We start from the raw sequence: 19366 nt of genomic DNA, 5'->3' as shown, positions 1-19366 counted from the left end.
TTGTTGCTGACCAGGTGGCACGGAGGTGTAGTGGTTAGCACTGTCACCTTGCACCTCCAGGGTCTGGGTTCGATTCCCGGCCAGGCTCGGTTCCCATATCTGTATGCATGGAGTTTGCATGTTCTCCCTGTGCTTACTCAGTGGGTTTCCTCTGGGTACTCTTGTTTCCTCCCACATTTACAAAGACATGTAGGTAAGGTTAATTAACGTTCCCAAATTGCCCGTAGTGTGTGTGAGTGTATCTAAATATTATGTGTGCCCTGCGATGGATTGGCACCCTGTCCAGGGTGTACCCTGCCTCGTGTCCTAAGTCTCCTGGGATAGGCTCCAGTTCCCCGTGACCCTGAATACAGGATAAAGCGGTATAGAAGATGAGTGAGTGTTGCTGACCATGTCTATTCCTTTATGACCAGAGGATAATGTGGAATTTCACAAATATATAATCATCTAAAACTGGCTCCTTGAACATCACAATGAGTTCACTGTAATGGCCTCCACATTCAAATGGCTTTCACATTCACCAGATCTTAGTCCAATAGAGTGGCTTTGTGATGTGGTGGAAAGGGACATTTGCATCATGGTTGTGTAGCCAACAAATCTGCAGTGACTGCATGATGCTATCATGTCAATATGGACCAAAATGTCTGAGGAATGTTTCCACTACCTTATTGGATCTATGCAATTAAGAATTAAGACAGTTCTGTATGCAAAAGTGTGTCTAACCCAGTACTAGGTGTACCTAATGAAGTGTTCTGTGAGTGTACAGCTGTGATTTATTAAAAGATGTTACTCTTTTGAGTGAGGAATTTGTAAGGCAGTTCATTAGCCCTAAGCAATCCACAGCCACTAACTGATAAATAAAATTACAAACACTGATGAGCTGCAATAGCAAATATTAATAAACAAATGTGCAAATTAACACAAAACTAATTTGACATATAATGAAGGAATACAGTTACAATATAACCTGTAAAAATATTCCCTCTAGTCCGTGACTGATGTTTAAGGAAGTTGAAAAGCCCTAAGCACTGGTAGAGGATTATTCTCATTCAAATATAAATTTAAGTTGACCATAAAAACACAATCATAATAACACATCAATTATTATTATTATTATTATTATTATTATTATTATTATTATATTTTATTTATAAGTGCATTATACACATAATTATAATGTTGTGTGTTTAAGGTGAATCTCCTCCAGTCTCTCTGATCATCAATCCCATCAGAACTCAACACTTTACTGGTGACTCTCTCTCACTGAGCTGTGAGGACCAGAGACACTCTACTGGATGGACAGTGAGACGATACATAGACAATAAAAAAGTGTCAGATTGTTCACTATGGGGATCAGTTACAGGATTTATATGTAATATCAGCTCCCTCTCCACATTCTACACTGGAGTTTACTGGTGTGAGTCTGAATCTGGAGAAAACAGTAATCCTGTCAACATAACAGTGCGTGGTGAGTCTTCATGTAGTGTGTTTATTGATAAAGAAATACAGTATATTATTATTATTATTATTATTATTGTTATTATTATTATTATTTATAATAATAATAATAATAATATATGTAGAGTTTCAAACAGGGAAAACTGTTTAACAAGAGACACTTAACTGGTTTATCTCATTAATGTTTTAAAAATTATTAAGCCTCCGAGTGGTGCAGTGGTAAAGTGCTCGCCCTATCATCCGGAGATCGCTGGTTCGAACCCCGGGTGATGCTGTTTTCCTCTTACAGCCGGAGGCACTGAGAGACCTGATTGGCCGAGCTCTCTCAGGGGGGAGAGATGAGAGGTACTTTGTGCTCCCACATTAATCACGGCTCTACAGCCAATCAGGGGCGTCTGTGAGCTCGCGCACCCGGAAGGAACGGCTAGCGCTTTCCTCCGAGTGTGTTACTCCGCCCCTAACGGTGCGTGAACGAGCAGTTCGAAAAGATGCGGTCGGCTCGCGTCACGTGGTTCGGAGGAACCACGGGATAGCTTTCGTCCTCCCGACTGAGTGGTGGTAGCCTTAATGTGGGAGCCCCCTAGTGACGGGGAGTAATTGGCCACTACTAGAATTGGACAGGACTAAATTTATAGAAAAAAAAAAAAAGTTATTAAAATCTGTAACTTTAATATTACCTGAAGACAGCAATAAAACGGCACAGTTGGATTCCTCTTATGAGCTGAATCATCTACTGTAGAACATTTGAATGAGACTGTAATGTAGATTTGCACAATTCTAGTATTGCACTCCTTAACTTAAGATTTTTCACCCAACTCAACCTTTAACATCACAAAACACAAGCATGCTAATAGGTTTCACAGTAAGAATTTTGTCTAAATACTGTTTAGTTTAAAGTGATCCTGGAGCATCCTGTCCATCCTGTGAATGAGGGACATCCTCAGAAATACTAGAGTTTATATCACAACGCAAAGCCCTCAAACATCTAATCTGAGTTCTATAAAGATGAATCCGTCCTCAAGGCCTGCAAGACAAGCATTGTTTAAAAGCATTTTATATAGTTTTATACTTGCAAACTCATATTTAGGATTTCATTTCAATTCCAAGTAAACTATATATTAGACATATTTATGATTGTTTACATGGCTAGACCTCAGGTATGTTAGTTAGGTCTACTCTTAGCCCTCTTTGAAAGTTTGGACACAGCTGTATTATGTAGATTATACTACAAATCAACAGCAGCTAAGCTTAAGCGTAGTATAATTATACCCTTTGGTAATGTGTGAGGAACTAACACACCTCAATCTCATAACCATAACCATATGTAAAGTCATATTTAATGCTAAATTTAAATATTTTATAAAATAAGTTCATAGAGATAATGTGAATTAAGCACACGTTTCCTGTAGTAAAAAATACAATATATTTAATGATTTTTTTTTTAATTGCCTGTTTTCTAAAACTAATTTTAATTGTAATTTTCCATTTGAGGATTTTTTCCTTCTTAACACCTACATTATTGGGTCTGTGGGGTCCATTGAGTCATACTAAAGTATAATAAAAGAAGACTGTTTTGGTTATAATATTATGACTTCATTGCAGTGGTGTTGTGAACATCATCGTGTAATTAGTTCGATATAAATTTTACATATTTATATTTTTTTCTGTATTTAGCATATTTAGTGTTTGATTCCTTTTTCTGTATGTAGTGTGACATCAGAAATCAATAGCAAAATTATTATTGTATATAAATTAAATGTACAGATTTAAAGTATAGTTGTGTATTTCCTGTGTAACAGAGAGACCAGAGGCAGTACTGAGTGTATCTCCACAGAGCTGGCTGACTGAAGGAGACTCACTGACTCTCAGCTGTAAGGTTACAAACTCCTCTACAGACTGGACATTCAGCTGGTACAGAGAGGTTCCCTACAGAGATGGCCTACTTCAATTAAAAAATAATCATAGCTATGTGGATCTCCTCTCAGACAGCAGCAGAGGATCTGGAGGCAACTACACTCTCAGTCCTGCTGCTCGTAATCACACAGGAGTTTATAGGTGCAGAGGAGAGAGAGAACAATTCTTTACAAAGTTCAGCAACCCACAGCCAGTATGGATCATTGGTGAGGAAAAATATCAACAGTGATGTGTTGTAGTACTGAATATAGGTGTCGTTTGTGAAAATAAATGTAGCATTGATTTAAAATATGATGGAGGAATACACTCACCGGTTACCTCATTAGATGCAACAGTTAAATTGCTTGTTAACACAAATATCTCATCAGCCAATCACATGGCAGTAACACATTTCGGCATGTAGACACGGTCAAGATGATCTGCTAAAGAAAGGAGATTTGAGTGACTTTGAATGTGGCCTGGTTGTTGGTGCCAGATTGGCTGGTCTGAGTATTTCTGAAATTGTTTGTCTACTGGTATTGTTATGGACAACCATCTCTAGGGTTTACAGAAAATGGTCTGAAAAAATGTTCCAATGTTTATAGTTTTTCTAATTGCACCATTTTAGAATTTCTAATTTCATGTACATCGTATAATGACAATAAAATCTATTCATGCAAGTTTTTTTTTTCTTTTTTTAATGAGCTAACCCTTCATGAGCTATTGGAAAATTCATGTGTAATGTTTATTTTCTAACACTTACTTTTCTGAAGCACTGTCACTTTTTCACTTCACTTCACCCTTTAAACTGTATTAAAAATGAGTTCAAATGCAATTTATCTGGCTTCATGATACAAACAACGTTTATGAACCTGCTACAAAAGTGACCTTGTTATTTTCTTTAACAGCTCAAACTGATGGAGAGAGAACCGTGAGTGCAATCATAAAGGAGTGAGCAGAGTCGCTGTATAAAGAGAGAATGCAATGATGTTTTTTTATTTTATTTTTTTAGATTATTGGATGGATTGTATGATAGGGTTTTTTTTTTTTTTTTTTGCTGTGATGTTTTGCTTTGAACGCAATCTTTGTAAGGTTCAATAGAAAATGAGAAAAATACTTATGTAAATAGGTTTTCATTGTCAACAGCAGCCTCACAGTGTATATTTTCTATATTAATTGACTTTAACTGTAGCTGTGTGAGGAGATTTGTGGATTTAGTAATGTTCAGAGATGTTACTTGTAGAAAGCAGGACAGTAGAACCCCATATTTTCTTACACCTTTATGTAAATGTAACACAACAGTGTGTATCATTTAATAGTGAGGGCAGTTCAGTGGGATGTGTCATTGTTTCTTAACAAGCTGAGATATATAATCTGTGAATTATATGTGACAAATAAAAGCTTCTTCTTATTATTGATATTCTGGCTCTTTATGCTTAGAGATTGCACACAAGTGAAAGTGTAAACAATGTTGATTACAAATCTGCTGAATCCCCAGTCAACCATCATGTGTCACTGAAACAAGTCTTCATCAGACTGCTAAATTAGATTGGCCTGACTATAAATCAACATTAAATTCAAATTCAAATTCAAATTTTATTTGTCACATACACAAACATACACAGTACGAAATGTAGTGAAATGCTTATACGACTGCCATTGACCCTAAAAGAGAATTAAAGTTTACAAATAAGAAATAAATATGAATAAAAGAAATACGATAGAAATTAAATAAAAAAATTAAATTAAGCTAGAAAAAATAGAACTAAAAATAAAAATAGAAATGTGCTAGGAAAAATAGAACTAAAAATAAAAATAGAAATATGATGTACAAAAATAGAAATATACTGTACAAATTGAAATATACTGTACTGTGTGTGCAAATATGCATAAAACAAAGTGTCTTTGTGCAGAGGTTATTAAAGTGTCTTTGTGCACTGGTCCAGGATGTAAACGTAAACATGTAGTGTAGTTGTGAAGGTAGGTGTGCAGATTAGAATATCTATAACTAAAATGCATATCATATTAACTTCTGTTAAAATCATTAACAAACCATTTGTTTTTTACTGCCACATAAGGCAAATTTCTACATCAAGCCCAGACCCTATTGTGTTGAGTGTATTTCCATCCTTAATTCCAATTGCATTGTGGAGAAACCTTTAGGATTGTTATACTATCGAAAATGACCTTGAGTAGTCATGTTGTAAATTAGATCCTGAGAGTTTTTACAGTGTCCTTTTCACAGTACCAAAGGAATCCATGGTATTTCTGGTCATCATCAGGAACACCACATTCCCCATCCTTATGTAAACCACATCAAGACACATATCATGTTGTTATTAGTTTCCTGTCATTAATATGTTGTTGACGGAGATGTCTTGGTATTGTGCACAAAATTGTAGGACGGTCCAGATTGGGCTTGGCTTATTTGGTAGGTAGATTAAAATTTTGGATGTTATGAGTATTCCTGGGTAAATTTGAGTGCAAATCCTTATTGTCAAATATATTTTGCATGTATTTAAAGAACTGTTCCTTTACCTATGTGTTATGATCTGTACATTGTGATGTAAGTAATTTAAGTAGATTTTCCTTGTTATGTGTTAAACAAGGTCTGGAAACTTTAAATATTAAGGGTGATACTCAGCTAATGACTTTATTCTTGCAGACCTCTTGATCCACGAGTCTGATAAAAGCCAGGTCTTTTCTCGAAGGTGCAATTCTAATGTCATTTCAGGTTCTTTTATGACCAACCATGTTAAATTGTTTTAACCTCACTTGTGTTTAAATGCAATTGAATATTCATGAAAGTTTAAACAAGTTTTGAAGATTTGCACAAAAATCGGTGGAGAAATTTTTTGAAGGTAAAAAAATGGATAATGGGATGTAAAATAAAAAAACAGAAAAGTGAAAAAAAGTGGAGACGGAAAATAAATCACGACATGAAAGTAACAATAATAATACTCATAATAACAACAAGAACAATTATACTTGTTAATATTTTTATTGTTAATGTTATTGTCATTGTTATTTTGTTTTATTATTGTTATTATTATTGCAAGCAGTTTTTTAGGTGCATTACTGCCAACTGCTGGAAAGAAGTGATAAAGCTTGAGGGTCTCAATCGGTTTAATTTTTTTTCTTTCCTGTTGCTGTTGACGTGAGTGGTGGTGGCATCATTTTATAGTAACCAGTTATCCACTGGATGGTAGGTGATCAGTGTTCTTCAGCCTTGCTGATTTACTTCACTCCAAATGTTTTGTAAATTGTAAGGGAGTCACAAAATGAGTGGATACTCTGTACAGTTTATTTATGCCAGTGTGATTATTAAAATGTTAAATAAAATAAATACATAGATACAAATAAAGGAGTATAATCTGGTTAGTTGGCAAATGTTCATTAAAATAAAAAAGTGACTTCCCTCCAACTCCTTTCTCTCCGTCTTTCTCTCACACACACACACGTTCTTGTAATTAGGGCATTATATGGACAGTAGTCCCACCCATCAGTTTTGGGGACACCGTGTCCCATTGATCCTCTGGGTGTAAAAAAAATCAGGCATGTACATTTAAATTCTTTAAACACAAATATCACTTTATATTACAGTTTCACAGTAAAAGAAAATGTGCTTGGTTTTTAAACAAGTTATGAGGACATAACAAGAATCAGTCATTAGTGGGGACCAAATTTGCATAAACAGAAAATTAACTGGTTTTCATAATGTTGTGGGGACTTCGCTAGTGACCTAATTTGCATACATCATTAAATATCTAACTTAGATAAACACTTATAAGGCATATTACACAAGATCAAGGGGACATTGGTTTAACAAACATCAAACCGTGCATTTAACCTTTATAATTTATGCAAAATTACAAACGAAGCATCTCAAACATTAAAAAAAAAAAAAACTGTGTAAAGCACATAAAGAAGAAACATGCAGCACAAGAATGTGCAATTCCTTATAAGAATAAACATTGACTATAAGAATGGATGTATCATTTCCAGGTTAGACACAGGTGCCTTTGAAGGAGCAGCGAGTTCTAGATAGTGAGACGTTGGTGTGGTGCCGTTATCCCCTGGCTTAGGCATTATGCTAGGCTGCAATGTTTGTTGGTCCCTGGTCAAGCTGTCTGTGGTTACAGAGGTTTAAGGCTTTTGCCTAAGATCAGGCCATGCAAGTCAGGCTGTGATTCTGAGTGTATGTGTGGGGGATGTGTGTGTTCTGACCCAGGTGGAATGGACACCTTAGCTTACCCTTGCTATTAAAATACATATGATGCACTGTGTCAATCCAGGCATTCTGTCTTGGGAACTGTTTGTCCTGGAGCTTAGCTTTTTTTTCTCATCAAGGGGAATGTTTAATCTTAATAGATATTAAGCTTTCTGTGTGTACTCCTAAAATTTTGGCTTTAGAAAAATACTCCAGAACAAACCAAAACAATCTAACCAATCAGCTCTATTCTTATTTTCTAGAAGTTAGGAGACCTCTCTATTATAACACAGGTTAGAGTGGTGTATGCAAAAATGAAGGAGGTTTGGTGAGAGATAAAAAGCGTCGGTAGTATTGAGTATTTTTTTTTTTTTCAAAATACTGTACTTCTCCCTCTACTTGGGACACCCATTCATTTTCAATCGGCCACGTATAGGGGGCAATTTAGAAGGACCCATGAATCAACACACACTGATCACACACACCTTTATCTGGACTGATGTGTTCAAGCTGTGATGTCTCCTCACGCGTCTGTTAAACGGAGGATCATTCGTGGCATTTTACCTTCACAAGCAATTGTTCAGATATTAATTTTAATGTTCAGTTGAGGTTCCTTGAGAATATTTTGACAGACAGAAAACAGCTGAGCATGATTTTAAACACGGTGTATCTCAGTTTAAGTTTTCCAACATATAATAAAAGTCCAGTACCATGCACTACTGAGCTGTGATGCTCCTCTCCAGCCCTGAGCTCCATCTCACACACTTTAAACTCAACTCACAGCTCAAATCTTCCACTAGAGACTCATTTTACAAACACGCTGCTGCTGTTTATCACCTTACATTAACTGTATGACGAGGAATATCCTGTTAAATAGACAGGTGTTACATTAAACAGTAATTAATGCCAACTACAGGAGACAATTTAATAGATTTAATCAGTTTTAACAGTTTACTGAACTTTAACTCACCCTGTTACAAGCGAATCCTAAACTGTCTCAGCATGTCCGCTAGCATAAGTCACTCTAACATCGTGATTACTTTTATAAATAACACTAAAACACAAAAACAAACTTTAAAACATGTAAATACTGACACAAACACTTTCCTAAGCGCTCACAGCCGGAAGCGCGTTGGATAGGTGGGCGGGAACATCTGGGATAGATGGTAAATGTATCTAACTTCTAATTCCCACATGATGTAGTTCATTTTCTATTACCCCCCCCCCCCCCCCCCCCCCACACACACACACACACATATAAAAAAGAAATGGTTCAAGACTAAAGGGGGGACGTGGAGCAAATGGTCACACAAATACACCTACCCAGAGGGTCACTTATGTGCCAAGGCTAAAAATCGGTGGGGCACTTATTTATACCCTCCCCAACACGTTACAATGCTTCACCATTGTGGGCACATTTTTTTGTCTCCATAACGGTTTCAGCACCCATAATGTTTGTGTGTAGCCATAGTGATGTCCCCACAATGCGATAATTACACACACACACACACACGCAGACATAGTCTGTGAGACCACAGGAAGTTTAGACATTGAAACACATCACTTCTCTGCCAGTCAGTCCGTCTTTACAGGACCATGATGGAGTTCCGTCCACTCTCTGTGATGCTCTGTGAGTAAATGTTCTCTTTGACTTATTGACAAAATGCCCCAACCTTCTTGATGTAACTATTTGTGTAGGCAAGTGTGTCTGCATTAGAATAAAAAATAATCTAATTTTACTGCAAACTTTTTTTGTTTGTTTGTTTTTTAAAGCACGTATTTAATGCAGCTATATTTAGTAGCTTCTCATAAACAATGTTGTCAGAAGACATGTTCTATTGTCATGGAAAATCTTGCACTTGGTTTCAGATCAAATTACTGGTTTAAACAACGATTTCTACGTCATTACTACATTACATAGGGTTGTTAAAATAATGCCATGGTGAATTCACACATTAATCACAGTTAAGGGCAGTCAAGCAAAATATTCGAGTGTTAGGAATGTTTTTTTATACATTAGAGTCAAAAACTTGAGCAAAACTTATGCAGACACAAGCAGAGGCCCTAAAATAGAAAAGTTATTTTTGTTAGTTTGTTTTTTTTGGCTATTCAGCAGTGTGGTTTTAGCAGGAGGAGGTGTGAAATGATGTATGAGACTGATAACAGGCTTTAACTAAACAGAGTTTTACCTAAATATGGACAACATGTATAACTCATGTATAACTCAACATATGATTGGTCACTTTTAACATGAACCTCATTCACCTCATGTCACATGTCTCCACCAGCAATGTGCTTGTGACTATAACACATCCAGTGTGTAAACTCAAGGCGTAACTTGGCTGATGTTAACGATAATTAAGTTCAGTGTTAATTCGCTGTTACTGAATGATAAAAGTTCACAATTTATTCAATTGCGTATTAATTCTTAAGTTAGTTTATGCAATGTTATGCCATATTGAGAACAGAGCTGATAATACTGGATGATGAAGTACTTATATGTTGATCCGTTCAAACCGTTTACTATGTGGTCTTGCCACTGTTGAAAATGCTATGCAGTAGTGTACTCCGGGCCATTTCAGTGTTATTCTCTTCCAAGTTCATGTGTACGAAATAAAATAGAGATGCAGGCCAGAGTTGGCCCATGGTTCATGTGCATTAGAGACTGTTGGGCATAGTGTGTACAGTAGAGAGTGTTTAAGACAAGGTGTGCACAGTAGACTTGGAGTCGTGTGTTTTTCTCATTCTCACCCATGTATCTACGATGCCATAAAAAGGATTTCCCCCTTTTGTTTTTGTTTTTTTTGCACATTTGTTACATTACATGATTGAGATCTTCAAACAAATGTTGGTATTATAAAAACAAAAATGATTTAAATGATTATTTTATTTATTAAGCAAACAAGCTGTTCAAACTTACCAGGGCCTGTGCTAAAAAGTAATTGGAAAGGGTTACAAATCACTTCTAAAATTACTTCATGAGCTCAACGATGACTCATTCAGGAGCTTAAAAAAGAGCCCAGAACAACATCTAAATTAAATTCAGTTACGACTTGTCTAAATTAAAGTCAGTGTTCATGATCCAACAATAAGAAAGAGAAAATGGGCAAAAATGGCAGCCGTGGGAGAGTTCAAAGGCAAAAGTCACTGCTGACCAAAACAAACCAGAGGCTTATCTCACATTTGCCAAAAACATCTTCATTACTTTTGGCAAATATTCTATGGCAGATTGAGACAAAAGCTTTTAAGGTGTGTGTCCTGTGTGTGTAAAATCAACACAACATCTAATAAAAAGGACATCATACCATTGTTAAACATGGTGGTGGTAGTGTGATGGTCTGGGGCTGTTTGCCATAACTGATGAAACCATGAATTCCTGGTACTGTATGTTTTGACAGTTTAATAAATGAAATCATTATGTTGTGTTTCGGTCTAATCTGACTAATTTACAATTTTCTTCACTAACAACTGCAGTACATTTTATCAATATTTCATGAGGTTTACATTTAAAACATAAAATAGATTAGAAATATTTACATAAAAATATGTGTTTTACGGAACTTATATACACTCATGGTGGTCTCAGTCAAAAGTGACAGATCATTGGAAATAAATGGGTAACACTACAATTAGTGTAGAAAACAGAGTTTAAGGACTTAAAGGATCTTCTACCCCTTATTGACTACTATGGCAACCTGCACAGGAACCTATCGACAACATCATTTTTACCACACCTGTTGAAAAACAAACTTGCAACATAGTTTCAGTCATAGAACTTTCTTGCAGCTCAAAGTTTTTTGATGTCTTACTTATAGTTAAGTCTTTAACAGCTCGATGGCCAAGAGATGGACTGCATGTGTAGCTGTAGAATTATATTTGATGATGACAGTGATCAGGAGGAGAGAAGTCAGGTTGACAATGAGGAGGGTTGAACGGAGGAAGAGTCAGAGGTTGAGGATAATACAAAGTATAATTCGAGGAGGGAGACGTTGACATTGATGAGGAAGAAGACCCAGCTTAAGTTGTGGTCTCCATTCATCCAAAAATGGAACCAAACCGTAACACTAACCTGATATTCCACATCCTGAGTAGAAGATATTAAGTCCAATTTTCAACTTTTTCTACAGACTTCGTTGTAACCATTGACATACAATTAACATACAATAAAAATGACAAAGCTGTAGGGGTGAATTTTGTGAATTTTGTTATTTTGTGTCTACCTGACCGGGCCTCTGCCTGTTCAGAACTCTACAGTTTTAAAAAAGTGACTTTGGTAATCAAAGCTACAAAATTACCCTGTGATAAATAGTATAATAGGTTTCATCTTAGTATTTGTTATGGTCAGAATAATATCTATTTAATGTTTTTCCCCTAAAAAAAAAAAATAGTGGTATGAGCTCAGGTAAATGAGGTCTGCAGGACATACAGCAAATACAAGTTCAAATTCTAAATTTATTTGTCACATACACAGTCACACACAGTACAATATGCAATAAAATGCTTAAACGACTGCCCGTGACCTTAAAAATAAAATATTATTCTCACTCACTCATCTTCTATAACACTTTATCCTGTATTCAGGGTCACGGGGAACTGGAGCCTATATCAGGAGGCTTAGGGCACGAGGCAGGGTACACCCTGGACAGGGGGCCAATCCATCACAGGGCACACACACACACATACACACACACACACACACACACACACACACACACACATACACTCACACACTACGGGAATTTGGGAACACCAATTCACCTAACCTGCATATCTTTGGACTGTGGGATAATTAAACAAATATATATTAAATAAAATTATACATGTTTGAAATTAGTTTGACCTGGATAATTTAAGTGTGACAAAATTTTTCATTAACACCTTGATGTTATTTTTTTTTTATGAAAATGTCCTACACTTGGTCTTCCTGAGGAATCAGTAGAACTTTGTTTGAGATCACATCAGTGCATCATTGTGTCTATAATGTGTAGTGTTTAATGATGTACTGAATCTTTTAGATGTATTAAGCACATGTTCTGTTTTTATTCTTATTCAGTGCTGATTTTACTTATACCATTGACACCTGCTCAAGGTGAGTGTACTGTACATTGTATGTTGTTTGTTTGTGCATATTTAATTTGAATTGGAGCAGAGAAGGTTGTGTTTTGTGCATTACCCTGCAGAGTTTCTGAGTTTGTTAATATTATCTCATATCTGTAAAGAGAATCAGCTACATTAACTCAGTTATGTAAGAGAAAAGAAGTCAGGACACTCGTGCAGGTGGGACTTTATTTAATATTCACATTCAATATAATATTCCAAGCTTTAGTAGAGACACAAACACAATGATAAACTAATGAGAACCATAAGCAATCATTTTGGGGACTACATGGGCTCGTACGGGTATTGTATTCAACCTAAGTGGAAGCCATATTAGGACAGGGCTTGTAATGATAGGGTCAAAATATTATAGGTAAAAACAATGTAAGTGGTGCAATGTACGGGGGAACACTGTGATAAATTATTATTATTATTATTATTATTATTATTATTATTATTAATATTATTATTATTATTATTATTAGTTTTATTAAATTTGCCTTTGTGCTCTTGGTGAATTCCCTCACGCTGTCTGGCTCTTGACTATTTCCTTGGTAAAATATAAAAAAAAAATATTTTGACATATTATAATATGTTATTATAAAAATTAAGAATTATAAATGTTCAGTGAAACTATACCCCACAAAGAATTAATAATTTTACTTAAGTATCATTGTGATTCTTTAGTTTTACACATTAATTCTTTATTTAAAGCATTAAACTTAAATTATTCATAGTGTTATGTAACTCGGCTCACATCTGTACACGTAGGAGCTACTTTATTAACAGTAGGTTGTTTTATAGGAAGTGCTAAAGCTGTGGTGACTATAAAGCCTGATAAACACGTGTACAGAGGAGAGAATGTTACTCTCACATGTGACATACAGGGAGGAGGAGACACTGAGTGGACATACAGCTGGTATAAGGATAACAACACTTTCCACAGTGAGAGAAAAAACAAAGTCTTTACCAACAGCACAATAAAGTGGGCCACAATTAGGTTTATTAATGATTTTGACAGTGGTAACTACACCTGCAGAGGACAGAGACGTGACTCTCAGAGCTCAGAGATCAGTGATGCTGTTACACTGACTGTATCAGGTGAGTCTGTAGCAACAAGATTATGATTTTATAGTTTTATACTTGCAAACTCATATTTAAGATTTCATTGCAAATCCAAGTAAAATATATATTAGACATATTTATGATTGTTTACATGGCAAAACTTAGGTATGTTAGTTAGGTCTACTCTTAGCCCTCTTTGAAAGGTTAGACACAGCTGTATTATGTAGATTATACTACAAATCAACAGCAGATAAGCTTTTGCATAGTATTGTTATACCCTTTGGTAATGTGTGAGGAACTAACACACCTCAATCTCATAACCATAATCATATGTAAAGTCATATTTAATGCTAAATTTAAATCTTTTATAAAATGAGCTTATAGAGATAATGTGAATTAAGCACACATTTCCTTTAGTGAAAAATACAATATATTTAATATTTTTTTTAATTGCTTTCTAAAACTAATTTTAATTGTAATTTTCCATTTAAGGATTTTTTTTTCCTTTTCCTTATAATATTATGACTTCATTGCAGTGGTGTTGTGAACATCATCGTGTAATTAGTTCGATATTAATTTTCCTTTTTCTGTATTTGGTGTGACATCAGAAATCAATGGCAAAATTATTATTGTATATAATTAAATGTACAGATTTAAAGTATTGTTTTGTATTTCCTGTGTAACAGAGAGACCAGAGGCAGTACTGAGTGTATCTCCACAGAGCTGGCTGACTGAAGGAGACTCAGTGACTCTAAACTGTGAGGTTACAGACTCCTCTACAGACTGGACATTCAGTTGGCACATGCTTCTTCCCAATGATACCAATAAAAAGGATAAAAAAGAACTATTTTCCAACAGCAGCAGAGGATCTGGAGGCTCCTACACTCTCAGTCCTGTTGTTCTTAATCACGCAGGAGTTTATAGGTGCAAAGGAAAGAGAAAAGAACAACCCTTTCAAACTAAATACAGCAATCAACGGGCACTATTGATCACTGGTGAGGAAAAAATAATAACACTGGTGTTTCGGAGTGTCAAATATACACGTGTAAATTAACATAGCACTGGTTTGAAATATGGAGAATTAATATTTTTTTGTGTAAAATATTTATGTTTAGCCTGCTGAGTAAAGAATGTTTAAAACAGTTTAGGAAGACTAGCTCTATGCCATGAAATGCGATAACAACACATTAACTATAGTGTTGTGTGTTTAAGGTAAATCTCCTCCAGTCTCTCTGATCATCAATCCCAACAGAACTCAACACTTTACTAATGACTCTCTCTCACTGAGCTGTGAGGACCAGTGTAACTCTACTGGATGGACAGTGAGACGATACAAACAGAATAACACAGGATCAAATTGTTCACAGTGGGGATCAGTTACAGGATCTACATGTGAAATCAGCTCCCTCTCCACATCCTACACTGGAGTTTACTGGTGTGAGTCTGAATCTGGAGAAAACAGTAATCCTGTCAACATCACAGTGCATGGTGAGTCTCCATCTAGTGTGTTTATTGTTAAAAGTGAAATGTTTATTTGCAGAATATTTAGACCTCAAAAGGGTTTTTAGCTGGAAAAACAGATCACATCACTGTTTTTTTTTTTCTTTATAACTTGAAGACAGCAACAGAACAGCACAGTCAGGTTTCTCTCTATACAGTAACTCAATCAGCTGTAGAAGAGCGGCTATAAGGCTCTAGTTTTACAATCCTTTTCTAAAAAGTTTTCTTTTAATTCAACACCAGAATACACAAACACACTAATGAGTTTCACTGTGAAATCAAACAGTAGTGTAAATTCTCTGTTCTAGATGGTAATGTGATCCTGGAGAGTCCTGTCCATCCTGTGACTGAGGGACGTCCTCTGACTCTACGCTGTTTATATCGCAGCACAAAGACCTCAAACCCCCTAGCTGATTTCTATAAAGATGGATCAGTTCTCCAGAACCAGACTACAGGAGAGATGATCATCCATAAGGTCTCAAAGTCAAATGAAGGTTTCTACCACTGTAAACACCCAGAGAGAGGAGAGTCACCGAAAAGCTGGGTCTCGGTCAGAGGTGAGAAATTAGTTTTTTTTCTCACTTGATTTTTCTAACACAATTCAGATATACTATGTTAAAATCCTAAATTATTTCTCATTATTTCCTCAGTAGCCAGACATGGTGGGACAAAAGGAGTGACTGTGGGACTGAGTTTGGCCATTTCCTTTATTGCTTTTATAATATTATTGCTGTGGTGCTACAAAATAAAGAAAGGTCAGATAACCTTTGAAAATGTATATAGAGTATATGACTTAATTTACTTATAAAGCATAGAGGATGAAATAATTGTTGATTTATATGGAAGTATTAAATTCATCAAAAGGTTTTTGGTAGAATATGTTACAAGTTTAAAATAATATGGTCTGTTTCCTGATTATAGAACAGATTGGAGCAGTCCATATCTAACTATATTTTATCTATATTTAGTATTTACATGTACTCTTCATGTGCTTTTTAACAAAACTCGGCCATACAGTATGCAATTATATAATCAGGAGTTTTTTTCCCCTGTAAATATTTATATTATATTAATATTTATATGTAGATCTGTTTCTCTCTGTAGAAAAGCATCAGAAACCCAATCACACATCAGATCAGAAATTGAGCCGGTCAGGAGCTGAAGACTCTCAGTCAGGACACACACCACTTCATGCTGGTCAGACTCTGTTTTAATCACTGTTTATTTTAACATGTATTAATAAAAGATTTAAAAAAGATTTATTATTATTTTTTATTTTTTTGAATCTCTGTTCTGCTTTCTTTAGTGGGCGCAAATATTTGTGACACAGTTGATCAGACAGCTATCCGTGGAACAGGTAGCTTTATATAGTAACAAATATTTTATCTGGCATTAAATAAATGGAATATAGATAAACTCAATTATGTACAAAAGGGTCTTACAGTGATTAACACACTGCACTGTGTTCAGGCGAAGCTGCAGCTGAGAGCAGTGATGTCACTTATGCACAGGTTACAAAGAAAAAGAGAAAGAATGGTATTTTTTATAAACATGACAACAAGTTAAACATTCTCCAATATTTTTAGTTATCTTTTAAACTGATCATCCCTGTAGTTACTCTGTACACCACAAACTGAAAGATAAAGGAATTACTCGTACTATATGAATGAGAATTGAGATTTCATGACTAATATGATGTAATGACTAATAGATTTTATGACTGTCTAATCAGTGTTATGGTTTTGTTCCCTCTTACTACAGATGCTGAACCCAGTGGTAGTGATGTGACTTATGCTGAACTTGAAATAAAACCAAAGAAAAAATCTGTAGGAGAAATAGGTGCAGAAAATCGTGATTATATCTTGTTTACATCAATGTATATGTTTTCTAGAAATTCATTCAGGATTTATTTTTCCAATTAGAAAAATTGGGTGTGGATTCTAATCCTGTATACTCAGAGGTGAAATTGAACCCAGAGGTAAAAATGATGACAACCACATGTTATACAATTTAAAACATAATCCAAACATTGTGAAGTAATAAATGTGTGTTGGGTAGAATTTAAGCTCTATAGGTTAAATCTGGACTACAAAAAAAACTTTAAAGAGATTGAGTTCACTCTCTATACAGAAAGCCCTTCCTTCCTAGGTAAGGTGCTAGCTAGAGAATGCTCTATAATCTATGTTTACTTTAAAATTAAACATAGATAGCTATAAACATGCAAAATACAGATTCCTCCTCACTCAAAAGAGAAATTAAAACTAAGGAGCTCATTCAGCACTTCAGCGAATCCCTCAGAGGGAACAAAGGAGCAGGGCCACCAAATATGACAGGACTGATGGCACATCTTGATTGAAGGCCTTGGACTCTCTTCCCCTGGATAAAATGTGTCAAGAGAAATCTGAGAAATCAGGGCTAGCGATGGCATATAGTGACTGCCATGGTGTGTTTGCATGCTTTAATGCTGGGGAGTGTTCTTTGCTGCTTGGCATATTGCCGAGGATCAGCCACTGATTGGCTACAAAAGCTGCCTTGCCATGCCATGCTGGCTGCTGCACTCCAAATTGCTGCAGCCACCAATCTTTGCTTGGCCTCTTTGGCCTACAAGCAACTTGCCGCCAGCAAACTTGCAACTGCTGTCTCCATTTCATGCCCACCTCCACACATCTTACTTTCTTCATACTTCATTCTTTAATTCCCCATTTCCCCATTATATATTTCTTTTTTATTATTAAATTAAAACACTTAATTTTTGGTCAAGACCTCATCTAGTGTCTGAGTGTCTGAGTTACCCCCAATTTACGTTGCTGCATAAATTAGAATTGTATCACATTCTCATATAGTTAAATTCAATTCAATTTTATTTGTATAACGCAAAGCAGCTTTATACAATCAAAATAATTATTTAAGTTTATATAATTCCACTAAGAGCAGTTCTAAAAATAAATAGCATATTTGATCCTGTTCACATTTTACTTAAATAACGGAATTAATTTAATGTGGTGGCACAGTGCAGCCTCACATATTCAATTCCTGCCTTGGATCTATGTGCATGGAATTTGCATGTTCTCTCTGTGCTTGGTGGGTTTCCTTCCATCCTAACAGTAATGCACCTCCCAGATGTGCATTACTCTCCAGGTTAAAGGCATGCAGATTAGTTCAATTGAAATTCCCCATGGTGTGTGTGTGTGTGTGTGTGTGCCCTGTGATGGCTTGGCACCCTATCTAGGTTGTACCCTGCCTTGTGCCCTAAGTCTCCTGGGAGAGGCTCCAAGCCCCCCTGTATACAGAACATTTGATATAGAAAAAAAAGAAATAACTTGAAGTAATTTAATGCAGATATAAATGTGTAGTTAAGCTTATTCACTCCCTATAGGTAAGGAACCACACTTTAATCAGAAGAGAGCCTGAATAGTGATTCCAATATAATGATTGAACAAGGGGGAGTGGTTTATTGTGGTGGCTGGGACAAAGACGTTGCACACCTGCTTTACTGATCTATATTTATGTGATCTGTATTTATGTGATTTCTTTCTCTCTCTGCAGTGAGCCATGTGTCTGTGGATGATGATGAAGTGATGGTTAATTAATTTATACAAAAACTTGGAAAAAAAGGAAACATGTTAAAAAGAAATGTCTGTCTAGAAGCATAGCTATTAATAACTTAATTAAATGAAATTAATCAAATGACTGATTAACTGTGATGATTTTTTTATTTTTAAATATTCTAGTTAATGCCACCAGAAAGCCTAGATTTAAATATTGCAATCTGTCCTGGTGTGTCTTTAGCACTAGCAAAATCATATTTTGATTTGATAGTAATAAAGCCCATTATTTATTTTTATTTTATCATCATATAGCTTACAATTTAAAAGTATGTATAATGTATATAGGTACACTCCGTATTACAGTGTATACTGCAATGTTATACATTTTTTACAAAGGCCATATTTGTATGCCTATTTTTAGCATTGTGAGGTCATGTTGTGTAACACACATTGAAATGATAAATAAGGTCTATTTTGCAGAATGTTTTAATTATCTTTGATTATCTTTGAGATGTTTCTGCAGCTTAATTGTCCACCTGTGGTAAATTCAGTTGATTTGACATCTTTTGGAGCAGGAACCAACTCACCTGTGGGA

General features: G+C 35.5%; 1 protein-coding gene across 1 annotated transcript; it reads left to right on the top strand.

The window, feature by feature from the left end:
• Positions 1-1295: 1295 nt before the first annotated feature.
• Positions 1296-18813, top strand: LOC128512347 (Fc receptor-like protein 5). The gene is made up of 10 exons (XM_053485618.1): positions 1296-1302; positions 1409-1468; positions 3258-3578; positions 14936-15211; positions 15532-15780; positions 15874-15978; positions 16310-16420; positions 16694-16759; positions 16985-17062; positions 18770-18813. Exons 1-10 carry the CDS (start codon positions 1296-1298, stop codon positions 18811-18813), a joined length of 1317 nt encoding a protein of 438 aa, XP_053341593.1.
• The last annotated feature ends 553 nt before the right edge of the window (positions 18814-19366 follow it).

The sequence above is a fragment of the Clarias gariepinus genome, chromosome 1, assembly GCF_024256425.1.
Source record: "Clarias gariepinus isolate MV-2021 ecotype Netherlands chromosome 1, CGAR_prim_01v2, whole genome shotgun sequence".
Classification (NCBI taxonomy): Eukaryota; Metazoa; Chordata; class Actinopteri; order Siluriformes; family Clariidae; genus Clarias; species Clarias gariepinus.
Note: the sequence above shows the minus strand (reverse complement) of the source record. Positions and strands in the feature narration are given on the sequence as shown.

What these genes read in the sequence shown, in the direction of transcription:
- LOC128512347 (XM_053485618.1), top strand. An exon ending in TGTCAACATCACAGTGCATG is followed by an intron (nt 15,212 to 15,531) that starts GTGAGTCTCCAT and finishes TCTCTGTTCTAG; the next exon opens with ATGGTAATGTGATCCTGGAG. An exon ending in AAAATCTGTAGGAGAAATAG is followed by an intron (nt 17,063 to 18,769) that starts GTGCAGAAAATC and finishes CTCTCTCTGCAG; the next exon opens with TGAGCCATGTGTCTGTGGAT.